At 38.9% G+C, this 14,871-nt stretch overlaps 1 protein-coding gene across 1 annotated transcript in view; it reads left to right on the forward strand.

Annotated features, from left to right (window-relative positions):
* The window catches only part of ADAMTS12 (ADAM metallopeptidase with thrombospondin type 1 motif 12), a gene marked incomplete at its 5' end in the record, with an annotated part of 94,184 nt that overhangs the window by 50,753 nt on the left and 28,560 nt on the right, over positions 1 to 14,871 (forward strand). The window contains 5 exons of the mRNA XM_039353057.1: positions 168 to 337; positions 2,836 to 2,969; positions 4,754 to 4,874; positions 12,238 to 12,482; positions 14,618 to 14,759. Coding sequence (XP_039208991.1) covers positions 168 to 337; positions 2,836 to 2,969; positions 4,754 to 4,874; positions 12,238 to 12,482; positions 14,618 to 14,759 — 812 coding nt within the window. The remainder of the gene's footprint in view (positions 1 to 167; positions 338 to 2,835; positions 2,970 to 4,753; positions 4,875 to 12,237; positions 12,483 to 14,617; positions 14,760 to 14,871) is intronic.

Here is a 14,871-nt window from a genome sequence, read left to right on the forward strand (position 1 = left end):
GAGAGATCCATGTTTACCAACCTATTCCTTTGCTGAATTTATCTCCCAATGATGCTGTGAGGACAGAATGAAGACAAGGGTTCTGCGTACACTTGCCTCTTGGGAAATGTAGGATGTAAAAAATAATGATTGATTTCTTTATTTAAAAGTGACTTCTTCATTTTTAGACCACAGTTTGGAGGGAAGTATTGCACTGGAGAGAGAAAGCGCTATCATATGTGCAATGTTAAAGGGTGCCAAAAGACAACTCCAAATTTCCGTCAGATGCAGTGCAGCGAGTTTGATACAGTTGCCTACAAAAATGAATTCTACCAGTGGATCCCAGTTTATAATAAAGGTAAGGGAAGGGAAAATAATCTACTAACAATCTGGATAATAATCTGGTTAACAATCTAGATTTTGTTTAGATCAGGAGTAGGCAACCCAAAACACTTAAAGAGCCACTTGGACCCGTTTCCCACCAAAAACAAAACACTGGGAGCCGCAAAACCCTTTTGATATCTAAAATGAAGATAACACTGCATATATCCTTTTTTACCTTTATTATAGGTGTGTGTGTTTGTGTGTGGGGGGGTATTTGTGTGTGTGTATGTGTGTGTGTGTGTGTGTGTGTATATGTATGTATGTATGTATGTATGTATGTGTGTATGTATATATATATATACACACATACACACACACACACACACACAGGTTAAAAAAAGGATATATGCAGTGTTATCTTCATTTTAGATGTCAAAAGGGTCTCTCTGTCTCTCTCCCTCCCTCTCTATCTGCCCTTGGTCTACCACTCCTCTTCCCCCACTCTCTTTCTTTCTCTCTCTCTCTCTCTCTCCCTCCCTCTCTCTCTTTCTCTCTCTCTCTTTCTCCCCCCCCCTCTCCTATCTGCTGCTCACCTGGCAAGCTTCAAGCTGTTGTCCAACAACTCAGGGGTAGGCAACCTCGTCTCTTTTATGACTCATGGACTTCAACTCCCAGAAAAACACAAACACACACACACACACAGAGAGAGAGAGAGAGAGAGAAATTGAAGCAGGGAAGCGCAATTGCCTCTCTCTGTCTCTCTCTCTCTGCAAAGGCAGAGGAGGCTGGGAGCCACAGGGGAAGGCTCAAAGAGCCGCATGCGGCTCTGGAGCCGCAGGTTGCCGACCTGTGGTTTAGATGAATGCTTTCTTGTCAATACAGGCACAGTTTGTGAAATACTCCAAAAACATTGGCACTAAGACATACTCTGTAAGGAGATGGATACTGCTACTACAGTTAGCCCACAATTTACAACCTCAGTGGATCCCAAAATTTATATCATTTAAGTGAGTTTTGCCCCGTTTTATGACCTTTTTTGCCACCATTTTTAAATGAAACACTGCAGTTGTTAACTCAGTCACATGGTTGTTAAGTGAATCTGGCTTCCCCATTGACTCTGCTTGTCAAGAGGGGATGACATGAACCCAGGACTCTTCAACCATCATAAATATAAGTCAGTGGCCAAGCATCCAAATTCTGATCATGTGACTGTGGGGATGCTGCAATGGTGATAAATGTGAAAAATGGTCACCATTATATCTTCAAACAATCACTAAACAAACTGTTGTACATTGAGGATTACCTGTAATTTGGATTGGACTCTGCAGCATGTTGAAGATACCCCTTCCAGCCAATAATCCATTCCTTCCTGGGGAAGATTCTAAAATGCCCTCCTGGAGCAGCTCTTTGCCCATTTTGGTTATTTTTTGTTCTTCCTGCTCCTTAGTTTGAGCAAAGCCAGCAATCTCTCCTCTCCTTTCTTTTATTGCGAAAAGGGAACATAATTCTGAGCACAATTCCAGTATTTGGAGATGCTCTGAACATTCCTGGGTTTTTGGGTTGCTGACGTCAAAGAAAGAGAAAAAGAAATATTGACATAGGGGGCAGTGAGAAGAAACGTGGGCAAGAGGCAAATTAATGAATATGAAGGATGAAAGAGAATTACATGCTTGTAGTGGAGTGGATAAATGCCTAAAAGCTAATGTTGAGGCCAAGCTGAAATTAACACTTCCTGTCCAGTAACAAAAAGAAACAGCAGTGTATATGGATATTTAAGCTGCAAAAATTAAAATTCTCAGTCTGGCTTTCCACCAATGGTGTTTTGGCCCACAAACGCAGCTGAGAATAAATAATTTTGGAAGGTATTTACAAATATGTGTACTGTAAATATCAGCAGCTCTTATGGCTGTTTTAGGAACCAGCATGGTTCATGCCAATTGTGGGCCTCGTGAGGAAAACCTGGCTCTCTTGCCCCACCCACTATCTAGCTGAGGGATATGTTGTCTCTTATCTGAGAGTTCCCTTGACAGTGTCTCTTTGCCTAATCTCCCAAGGTCTTTTCCACATACCTATTAAGCACTGGGGAAATCAGGAAATCCAGGCAGTTCAAATGAATATAAAGCTTTATTGCAAGCTTAAACTCTCTACAAGAATCTGAACTACTAATGGCCAAACCAAATTGGCAATAGATAAGAGTCAATGGAATTCAAGATGGGGACTTAGATCTTTTGTGGGCATGAAGGGACTCCAGACTGATGATGTGTTTGTGTTTGACTTCTCCTTCGGGCTCAGCCTGGTCATCTTCTGCAATACCATTACACCTATTTTTCTATACCAATTTGGAGCCTATATTAGGAACTGCAGGAAGACTGGATCATAGATCCAACTGACATTAGTTGACTGAATCACTGAAATACTAATTTTACAAACAGCTTTAAATCTTTAGTCTTGAATAAAAGATGATACTATTAGAGTCTTACAATGTGGCTTTAAAATATGCTTTATTGATCTAATATTTGGGATTTCTCCCAGTTAGTCCCTGTGAGCTGCAATGCCGCCCTACAAACCACCATTTTTCGGATAAGATGTTAGATGCTGTAATTGATGGTACACCTTGTTTTGAAGGAAACCGCTACAGAGATGTCTGCATTAATGGCTTGTGTAAGGTATTGGGTATGTTTCCTTCTCTGAAACCTTCATGGGACTTCAGATGTGCAGACTTGCAAATATGGGCCAGTCAGATTACAGCTTTATATACTGGTGCCAGTTTGTATGTCTGTGGTGGACAATGTTTTGATGGCCAAGTTATTATTTGGGAAGTGAGAGAGGAGGCAATATGATGGTGATGATGGTATGGGTGCTTTTCTTTATTTCAATGACTTTTTTTATTTCAACATGGGGGGGCGAAGAGATCATTGAAGTTTGGCAATTTTACTCTCAAGATTCAGCAAACTCTGGAGATTGAAAGTTGCCCATTTCAGCTTCTTGGCTCTTCCTAGATAAGCTGCCCAAACTCACACATTTCTGCTTCAAAAATGGAAGACAGTCTAAGAATAGGATTGGGTGGCCAGGATCACAGTATCAGGCAAAAGCTGAGGATCATTGGAATATAAGGTGTTCTAATGATGGGACTGTAACATTGTATTTGGCTGGAGAAAAGATCAGAAACCAAAGCCATTGGCAAGATAACGTGCTTCATATGATCACAGTGCTTAATCCCAATTAGTGGACTAATATGCATACTGTGGTTTCCAATGGAGACAGCTCAGCAACTAATTTAGAGAGTGCCAAAGACAGCTACTGCTATGCCAATGAATTTATCATTTGTAGGAGGATTGAAAAATCTGAAAAAAAATTGGGAATTGAGACCATGAAATATTTAGTAACAATAATGTGGCACATAAGGCTAATCTTATCATCTCCATAATCATGATGAGAAGATGTCTCAATAGCTGTTTAAGTAGGTCATCTTCCTCCTCCACTTTCTTTGAAATTCATTATGGAAAATAGATTTCATAGGAATTGGTCCAGATGACATAATCAGAGATTTCTAGCTGATGTTCTGATTCTCAAAATCGTTTGAAATTACTTATTCAGTGGAGGTAGATTTAATTAGATTTGGGAGATTGGATGATTTTAAGTATGGGGATGGGAGTTTTCTTTCACACCAATAAACTGCAGAAAACCCTAAAGTGGAGCGAATTGTTAATTGTCTTCTCCACTTCATGATGTCCCATTTCCCTCAATAAGTTTTGAATGCCCTCCCCCAAATAATTGGAATGTTGATTTGAAGCTCCCTACCATCAAATGTTACCCACCTCTGCTGAAAGTTGCAAAATATTTTATGCTAGCTGTGAGAAATTCTGTTCTTTTAATTTTCCAGACTAGCATTTTCCTGATGACCCAAAGAGTGAATCTGTCTATTTTTGTCACTGCAAAACCAGCATAATAATTCTAATAATAATACACTCATTATTTTAGATGGTGACTGTCAAACAGAGTAAGAGTTTCAGACTTCTTAATGAAGGTACAGAAACATAAATCTGGAAGGCAGTTTATAAAATAATCATAACTTTATTTTGTATGAATTCAAGTTGTGATATTAGTAATGCGTAATTACTGAGAATAAAAGGCATTCTCTTCAGGTCAACCCATAACTGTTATTTGGTTTGAAATAATGACTTGACATCTGAATAATCTAGTAATTGACACAAACTTTCAGTCATCCAGGACATGGTTGTCCCAAAGGTGCTTTTTCAAATGTTCAGTTGCCTTTTGAAAAAGCACCTTTGGGACATATATGACTTCTGCGTGTAAATAGGATGTAAAGTTAGGAGTGAAGTTATTTTTGATTTATATGTACCGGTAATTGATATTTTAAAGAAAAAAATACATGTATCAATCCTGACACATGCTGGTAACATTCTGAAAAAGGCTCTTTTTCTTTTAGACTGTTGGCTGTGATTATGAAATTAATTCCAATGCCACTGAAGATCAGTGTGGAGTTTGCTTAGGAGATGGATCTTCTTGCCAAACAGTGAAGATAACATTCAATCAGAGTGAAGGATTAGGTAAAGAAAGCTTCCCTCACACTCTCAATTTACTTTACCCATTTCAAATATTCTGTAGAAAAGTATGAACTAACCAGTCCAAGAAGAGTAAATCTTGAAAACAGCCCAGAGGAAAGGTAGGAAAATATTATTTCTTTTTGTTTTTCTCCCCATCTTTCCAATCAGATACTCATATTCTTCATGAAAACCTATCTTTGGATGTTCTAAAAAAATTCAATTACAGGGAGTCCTTGACTTACAACCATTTGTTTAGTGACTGTTCGAAGTTACAACCACACTGAAAAAAGTGACTTACAATCAGGGCTTTTTTTGTCAAAGAACACACCGGAACGGAGTTCTGGCATGTTTTTCGATGGATTTTCCAGAGTTGCATTCTTTTCCTATTGTTTCCATTCCTATCCTCGTTTGTTTTTGAAAATGCCCCGCTGGTGGTACGGTGCGAACGGGGTTCCCTCCGGTGCTGTCTGCCTCCTCTAGGAGGAGCCATGAGGCACCGGAGCACCACAGCCAGAGTGTGGCTTGATTGGCTGGGTCGGACCATGTGGTGTGGAAGCCGATGGTGGCGGTGGGAGACACATAAACATGGAGGCCATCTTTCACGAGAGAGTGAGCGAGCCTTTTGCCTTCCCTTACAGAAGGTGGGGTGTGAGGTTAAAAAGAGGCAAAGTGAGAGGAAAGAAAGGCGGCTGGCATGGAAGCTTGCCCGACAGTGAAATTTGCTGTTTCAGTTCCTGGGATGTCTACGAAAATCTCTTTTCAATCTTTTATACTTTATATTCAAACTGCAGAGGGGAAGAGCATGAATAACGCCACTGTCTTGTGATTTGGAGGTATTATTATTAATAATATATATTAATTATGTATTGGTCAGAGGTAAAGGTACAGTAGACCTACAGTATGAGGTTTAATCAGATCTATTTATTAAATTGGGTTTAACTTAAAGGTAAATTAAAAGTAATCTGTTCACTGACAAAGTTTCAACTTTAATTTGTTTCAAGTCAATATCCATATTAAACTCCAAATGTAAATTTTTCTACCTTGTTTGACAACTTCTTAAAAATAATTCAATCTTTTGCAAGCAACCAAATTTTGTTTTATTGGGCCAATTTCATTCCACACAGAAAGCTGACATTTTCACTCATTAAAATAAATGGGTATGCCAGTGGTAAATGTCCCAAAAGATTAATAAAATGCTTTCTTGTAATTTAAAGCCACATAGTGCATGGTAACATTAATAGGATTAACTTACCTTGAACAAAATCCTAGTGTTTTAGATACACTAAAAACTGAAGGGTTTTTTTTTTCAGCTACAAAAGTAAACCTTGTAGGGTAGGCAAGGCGGGTTGTATAACGTGTGTGCGTTCCGGCATCTTTTTTTTTTTTTTTTTTTACAAAAAAAGCACTGCTTACAATCATTCCTTGTACTTATGACCATCACAGCACAATCATGTGATCAAAATTTGGGGGCTTGGCAACCTGCATATATTTATGACACTTACAGCATCCTGAGGTAATGAGATCACCTTTTGCAAGGCAGCTTCCCAGGCAGCTTCTGACAACCAATGGGGGAAACCAGATTCATTTAACAATTGCAGTGATTTGTTTAATAACCATGGCAAAAATGATTGTAAGATTGGATATGACTCACTTAGTAACCGCCTTGTTTAGCAATGGAAAGTCTAGTCTCAATTGTAGACATAAGTCGAGGACAACCTGTACTATATATTCCATATAAATTCATGGATCCAAAAACTTCTTTGCAGTGCAGCGGTTCCAATAAAGGAGAATATTTGTAGCTCAAGGTTGAAATGGGGGTGCTTGGTGTTCTCTGAGCTTGGTTGCTTTCTTGCACACTAGCACTGATGATGCTACTTAGTTTGGATAATGAAACATCTGCAAGAAAATAACCAAGTTCAAAGAATGTCAAGGACCCCTCAGTACAGGGGTTGGCCACTTTTTCTGGCCCTGTGTGTCCCTGCAATGTCCTGGATTATATAGTTTGGCAGGTAGCTTAATATTCAAAAAAATCAATTTAATTTTGGAGGGCCGTAAGAATATCAGGAAATTTATACCCAGAAAAGCTAGGTTACCATCTTCTGCTCCATTGGAAGTTTCATCCCCTGCAAGAAACTTTGTTTAAAGAAAGACGTTTCCTGTTGAAGATAAAGATGTTTGGATTGGTGCAAACACATGCTCCGTTTCCAGTTTTACTTTGTAAGTATCAAAGAAGAAAGTCTTTGAATCTTGCTGGGATGAATACTAGCTAGAATGGACAGAAATCATATTAGCTGAGTTGTCTCATTAGAAAAATTCACAAACAATGAATAAGCATTCTTTTTATTTGGACTAATTAAAGGGTACTAAGTACTTCTCTCTTGGTATATTATTTTGACTTTCTAAATGGAAGTGGGTGCAGAGGAAATGAAAAGTTGAAAAATATAAAGCAATGTTTTTAATGGTAGATTCCTAACACTATGAATCCAAAGGCATTTTACAGCTATTTTGTCTTTTCATTTACCCCCTCCACTATGTGGATTTTCTATAGCTAGAAAAAGGGTGGGATGCATGGTGGGAGACATGGAAAGAATTAGAGCAAAGAGCTGTACTGTTTGACCCTGTACTATTTGATGAATCAACCACAGTAATTGCAAAATAAACGGTTTATCTAAAAAGACCACTATTTTTGAAGGTCTAGTTCAAATAGTCAAAGAAATGCATTGAACAAGGTGTTCAGACAAGTATGAATAACATTGCAGCATCCAAATCTATTTATCACATTAAATGAAGTGCACTACATTAAGCAAAGCTTTATTACTGCCCCGAAATTATGCTTAGGATTTATCTTCCAAGAGGAAAAATAGCCCATAATTACTAGCTTTTTGAACTAGAGAGTCTATGCCATTACTTTTTTTCTCTTTTAATGAGGGTTTGTCAGTTTCTCTTTGCTTGTCTATTGCAATTAGATTCTTGGTTTATTTTATTTTTTTTAAAGGAAGATGAAATGGTCAATTCTCTTCCTTCATGTCAGACTTAATTACTAGCTAGACTTCAGAGGATCCTCAAACAAGTGAAGATTTGTGTGAAGGAGGGAGGGAGGGAAGCAAGGAGAGACAGAGATCAAAGGTCAGCCAAAGTGGTGCATATGTGCACACATAAACACACATTCCGTGTGTCTGTGAGAAACAGCAGATCTGATCAAAATGAGCTCCATTGAAGGAATAACACATTCTTTAAAGGTGGTCCTGGATTTGCAACAGTTCATTGATTGACCGTTCAAAGTTATGACATCATGGATAAAAGTGACTTATGACTGTTTTTCACACTTATGACCATCACAGCATTCCCATGGTCACATGATCAAAATTCAGACACTTGGCAACTGACTTATATTTATGATGGTTGCAGTGTCCAGGGGTCATGTGATCACCTTTTGCGACCTTCTGACAAGCAAAATCAACCTGTTTCACTTAACAACCGTGTTACTAATTTACCAACTGCAGTGGCAAGAAAAGTCATAAAATGGAGCAAAACTCATTTAACAAATGTTTCACCTAGCAACAGAAATTTGAGCTCAACTGTGGTCATAAGTTGAGGACTAGTTTACTCACAAGATTCCAATGTGATTTGCCAGTGTCTTTTCACTGTTTTTCTTCTCCGTCTAGCCTAAGCCAGAGGCCCCCAACCTGTGGGCCACAGCCCAGTAGTGGGCTGTGGCCTGCTGGCTACCGGGCTGTAGGACAGGCCCGTCACTTGCACTAATGCCATGGCCACAGGGCGTGAAAATAGGAATGCCACTCCACAGGGCACAAAAATGGGCCACCACCATACTGTGGGCTCAAAAATGGAACGCTGCCATGCCTTCGGCCATGAAAACCGGATGCCACCCACCGTGGGGCATGAAAATAGGTTGCCACTGCCATGCTACAGGGTGCAAAAATGGGCGCTGCAGAGTGCGGAAACGGAGCACTGTGCTACACAACAATGGGATAGGGCTAGCAAGTATCACACAAGCGCTTGCCCAGCCCCTTTTGCATCACGCACATGCTCACTGGCCCATGTGTGTGCACACGTGTGTAAAATGCTTCCCCCTCCCTTCCCCCCCCCCCCGTCCGCTAACTGAGAAAGATCGTTGACCTCTGGCCTAAGCCTTGGAATTTCATGGAGGTCTCTCTTCCAAGCCTTGCTCAAGGATTACCAAACAGTGTTGCCCTCTTACAGATTAAATCCTAATGACAGTTTCCTGAGAGCAGATTTAATATTTTCTCCCTCAAGACATTCAAGGCAAGAAGAAATCCTCGGATGTTAAACCTTCACAAACCAAATTCTCCAATTTATCAGCCACATAGGAAACCCCTTACTAAAAAATATGCAAATGGCGGGAGGTTGCAAAATGGTGGCAGAATCTGTATCTCTGTTTTCTTGGCACTGAGGCTTCTTCTGATCAAGCAACTTTGTTTGGTACAGTTCGCAGCCCATCCAGGAAGCCCCAGAAAAACATTTAATATTTCTTATTACCTTCTGGTCATGTTTACCAAATAACAGAGCTTTCTAAAATATTGAGATGGTACATGAAAACAATAGCTGACATATTTAAAAGGGCATTTCACACTTCATAAACAAGGGAAGCAAACTGTTGCAATAACTTTTCTTCTTTAAGGGGACTGTCCTCGATATAACTGGCAAGGTAGAATCTTTTAGATTCTTGGAAATTAACATATTTTTCTTTATTTTTTTAACAAAATGTGATATGGCACTGTGGTTTAATTTATGTAGGAGACAATTACGTGCTTATCTACATCTGGATATCTCATTGGTTAAAGGGTTTGTCTCAATTTCTGCATAGCCTGTAAAGCAGATCATTATTAATTATTCCATTTCATTACAGCATAGAAATGGAGGCTTTGTATTTTACATCTATCATAATTTGCTGGTGCACTGAGCTGCAGACTTAGACATGTTTGGTTGCTAACAAAACAAATTTCACTGAAGTAATTTGCTATGCTTGACCAGTACTAGCTTGGGAAAGCAAATGGATGTATATTTTATTTATGTTCTGGCAACATTATGTAAATACTTTAGTGGAAAGTTATAGATAGCTGTAGATCAATGATTTATTTGTTATCACATTTCATTAGAATTAAAATAAAATAATAAAGATAGTATTTGAGATTTTGAGTGAAGTGCTTGATGTCTGTTACATGCTTTATTGCAATATCAGTTCAGATTAGCCATAAAAATAGTTAACTACATCTAATGCCTTATGTTCTTACAGATATTTTCAATCTCTCAATGCAGCAGGCAGTGGTCCCATTATGTTTTAAGATGGCCATTATTTTACCAGTGCCAAAAAAGTCCACAATTATAAGTCTCAGTGATTACCGTCTGGTTGCACTGACATCCACCATTATGAAATGCTTTGAGAGGCTGATAAAGGACATTATTGTATCTAGCCTCCCGCAAGCATTTGACCCGCTTCAGTTTGCTTACTGACCAAATTGCTCTATGGAGGATGCTATTTTTTTCCGTTCTCCATCTGAGCTTGAGGCACTTAGAGGAAAGAAATACTCATGTGCGTTGGTTGTTTGTTGACCTCAGTTCGGCATTTAATACAATAATTCCCCAGCCTCTAGTAGACAAACTAGGCTTAAACACTCCTTTGTGCAACTGGATTCTTGATTTGAAGTTAAACGGCACTGACAAAAATGACTTACCATCATTTTTCACACTTATGACCATAGTCACATGATCAAATTTTGGATGCTTGGCAACTGGCATATATTTATAACAACTGCAGTGTCCTTGGGTCATGTGATCACCTTTTGCGACCTTCTGACAAGAAAAATCAATGGGGAGGCCAAATTCACTTAACAACCGTGTTACTAACTTAACAACTGTAGTGATTCATTTAACAACTGTGGCAAGAAAGGTGTAGAATGGGGCAAAACTCACTTAACAACTGCCTCACTTATCAACAGAAATTTTGGGCTCTGTTGTGGTTGTAAGTTGAGGACTACCTGTATTAAATTTGGTATCACGTCCCTAAACTTGCCTAGGATATTAAATGAGATTAATGATGTCACCCCATCCAATAGGTAAGCATTAAGAGTAATTAGTTTGTTATATATTAGGGACTGCATAATTAAACATAGGATATGTATTACAGTTTCAATACCCATTATCCCACCCAAGAGAGATGTCTTTGTAAGCATTGTCAAAATGTACAAACAAACTTTTCTTTACACTATTCCAAACTCTATTAAATAGGCTGGTCTTTATTTGATATGAATAGGAATCGCAGCTCTATCCAGAATGCCAGCTGAAATTCGTTGTACAACTGGGAAATGATCCATATTTTCAGCTATTGTTTCTTTTCTGTGTGATGAAAGCTATCAATTTCTCCTTGAGAAAATCAGGGAAGCGGAAAGCTTTGCTACGAAGCATTTTGGGGGAAAGAGAATGGAGAATACAAATAGCTGAACACCACTGTTTAACTTTTCCAAGGTTATGTAAGACTTTTGTTTAGTGCTTATGGAAAAGGGAAGAGAAAGGTTATAGTGTCAGTTTGTCATTCTCACCATTACATTTTATCTGTGGGTTTACAGCTGTTTTGAAATGAAATAAATCCAGTATTGTTCTATAACACTCTGTTCCAGTGGTCCTCTGCTTAGGACCACAGATGGGACTGGCACCTTCTTCATTAAGCAATCCAGTTATTAAGTGAGTCGTGATCAATTTTATGACATTTTGGCCATGGTTATTAAGCATGTCCCTGCAGTCTTTAAGCAAATCCAACTTTCTTCATTCACTTTGCTTGTCAGAAGCCCACTGGGAAGGTCGACAATGGTGATCACATGATCCCAGGACACTGCAACTCTCATAAATGTTGTCAAGTGTCTGAATTTTGATCCCCTGACTGTAGGGATGCTGTGATGGTCATAAGTGTGAGGACTGCTCGTAAATCACTTTTTTCAGTGCTGTTGTAACTTCAAATGGTTGTTCAACAAATGGAAGATTATCTGTAAGGTAAGCTTTAAAGACCTTTAATGTATGTATCAGAAATTTCTGAGCCAAAAAATCTACATACAGATGTATATCCATTACAAAGAAGATGTTAAAAGATGCTTAAATTAAATTTCATTAATAAAATAAATATTTTAATATTTTAAAAAACCTCCTGGAGTGCTAGATAGAACTAAAAGTGCTAGAGGTCAATATTGCCCACCTGTGTCCTAAGCCACAGGTAGGCTATTTATCGTCTTTTGGACCTTACAAGTCCCAACGTCTTGGACCGCTGGATGATGTCAGCTGGGCTTCAAGAACAACCTGGAGATGTTTTCAAATCCATTTTGTTTCCCTCACGTAGGTTATGTTGACATTGGCCTGATTCCCAAAGGTGCAAGGCACATCAAAGTGGTTGAAGTGTCAGAGGCAGGCAATTTCCTTGCTCTGCGCAGTGAAGACCCTCAGAAGTACTATCTAAATGGAGGGTTTATTATTCAGTGGAATGGAGATTATGAAGTGGCAGGAACAATATTTAAGTATGGGAGAAAAGGAGATTTGGAAAACCTCACTGCTTCTGGACCCACAAATGAATCCTTGTGGCTGCAGGTACGTCAGAATGTCAGGTGATGGGTATGATACGGATTGTGAATGTAGTGCAGAAAGGGAATTGTCAATATTTGCAGCTTATCTCACCTGCTTTTGCTGCTGCAAGTAACAGCATGTGAATTGGATCCAGTGTGATCTACTGCAGCTAATGTGATAGGTATCAATTTTTTAATAAGATCTTTTAGGATAATATATATGCATAGTATGTATAAATTGAAATTAAAAAAAATGTGCTCTGTAACAGCCAATAGGAAGTATGCCTTGGAGAAACTATCTCTGTATAGTTTCTGTATAGTTTCTGCCTAGAAAAAATTGTTATGGACTATCCCAAAAGTTGGCAGTATTTAGAGTTTGTATATCTCATGATATATTCTACTGTTTAAATCTTAAAAGAGGTAGAAAAAAACCCTGTTCTTTTCTGAACATGGTCCTCTTATAGAAAGGAACAGAACGTATGGACCAGCAATAAAATGTTGTAAAAATTATTTCTGGCCTAGCCACCTCTTCTGTTAGTTTTTCATATTTTCTGAATTCCCTGTATAGTGCTACATTTCACTGAATTGCTTGCATTATCTCCACTATTTATTTCTCTCTTTTGTTAAGGGACTGATATGTTGTCCAATGCATTAATAAATGATCACATTGATACAACTGGTAATACATCAAATTCATTTCTCAGAATGAACTTACTGTGAATTGGGTGTAATCTCGGGTTAAATGGAGGGTTCTGACTCCACATTTTGTTTCTATGTGCTTTTCCCCCTCTATCTAATAGCCAGCCCATTAGGTTTCACTTTTTCAGTTCTTGAGGCTTCTCTCTCCAAGTCATCATTTTCAGTGAATGGCAACTTCAACATGTGTGGACTCCAACATGCTGGCTGGGGAGGTCAGGGAACTGGAGTCCATGCCAAGGTTGAGAAACATTGCTATATAGATGGTGTCTCCCAATGGTTCCCACTAAGGTGTATCACGCTCTCTCTTCCTTAGGGACTTTGCAAAAATTGTCCACCCAGAATACCTAAACTACCCCTTAGACAAGACCAGGGGTGGGCAACTAAGGCCCCTTTACAACCTGTTGACTTCAACTCCCAGAGTTCCTGAGCCAGCTCGGGAAGTGAAGTCCACAGGTTGTAAAGGGGCCATAATTGCCCACCCCTTGACTAGACATTTGGGTTGAGAAGGTCTTCTAGAAAACAGTCCTGGTCAATTTCTGGTTAGATTACCCCCAGTCTACTACTACCAATCTGCCACTCTTCCCTAATTTACCATCAGAGCCAAAGGTTTGATTCCATCACGTAACTGTGTTTGCCCTAGATGTACTTATTGGTCACCTTTTTCTTATTTGGAAAACAACAACAAGAAAAAGAAGATTTTGGTGTTATCATTTACAGCTGTAGAGCATATGTCTTGCAGATTTAATTAGACTATCATTCCCAGGGCCTTATGGAAAGGATTGTAGGTTTCTCCCTTTTTTGACTGAAGACATCAAAATATTATAGCTACCAGATCTGGGAGGCAAAAATAAATGGAAGCAAAGACATCCAGAAAACCGTCATTCCACCTTGTTTCAAGGCTGGAAAGGAGATAGGAGGAACTCTAGGCATAATCCACAGATGGGAGAGGAATTTGTTAGCAGTTTACATCTACACTAGTCAAGGTGGTAGCCATGACAATGATACTGAAGTGATGTGCATTAAAAATAGCTGGAGCTTCAATCATAGTGTTATGCCACCATCTTGGCATTTTTAGTATATTCTGCAAAAACCCCTATATATCCACAGTTCATACCAGTGTGCAAGAAGCCTGGAGGGAAGAGATTAAAAATGTTCAAAGAGAGTTCATCAATGGACATATTTATTGTTTCTACCAAACTGGAGAAACTCAAGATAGCTAAATCAAAGAGGACTGGAGTGACTCCTGCAGTTTCCAAATTTATTATGTTACCTTTAATTCTTACATAGAACTTTTTTTGAGGTCTGGATGGTTCTTGCTTCCTTGATTGTGATCTATGGTGGGTGGCTTAGCTTGTGGCCTGCTGGCCTCTTTGGAACCCCAATCTGGTAGTCCTAAAAACAAAGAAGAGAGTATTCTGGTTTGATGTTTTGTGATTGAAATGTACAATAAATGTTGTTCAGCTCCTTTTTCAGGAAAACAACCCTGGAATAAAATATGAATACACTGTCCGCAAAGGCTCAAGCTTGGAAAATGAAGTGGAGGAGCCTGAATACTTTTGGAAATATGGAAAGTGGACAAGTTGCAGTGTAACTTGTGGCAATGGTAGGAAATCACAATTTTCCAAGTCCCTTTTCTCTCTCTTGTCAGCTGCTTTGGTTGCCTCATTCATTGTTCTAACAATGTACCAACTTGGGTGTTTGCCCCAGACTGGCAA

Source organism: Crotalus tigris, unplaced genomic scaffold (assembly GCF_016545835.1).
Source record: "Crotalus tigris isolate CLP2741 ecotype Arizona unplaced genomic scaffold, ASM1654583v1 scf7180000018490.839948, whole genome shotgun sequence".
Classification (NCBI taxonomy): domain Eukaryota; kingdom Metazoa; phylum Chordata; class Lepidosauria; order Squamata; family Viperidae; genus Crotalus; species Crotalus tigris.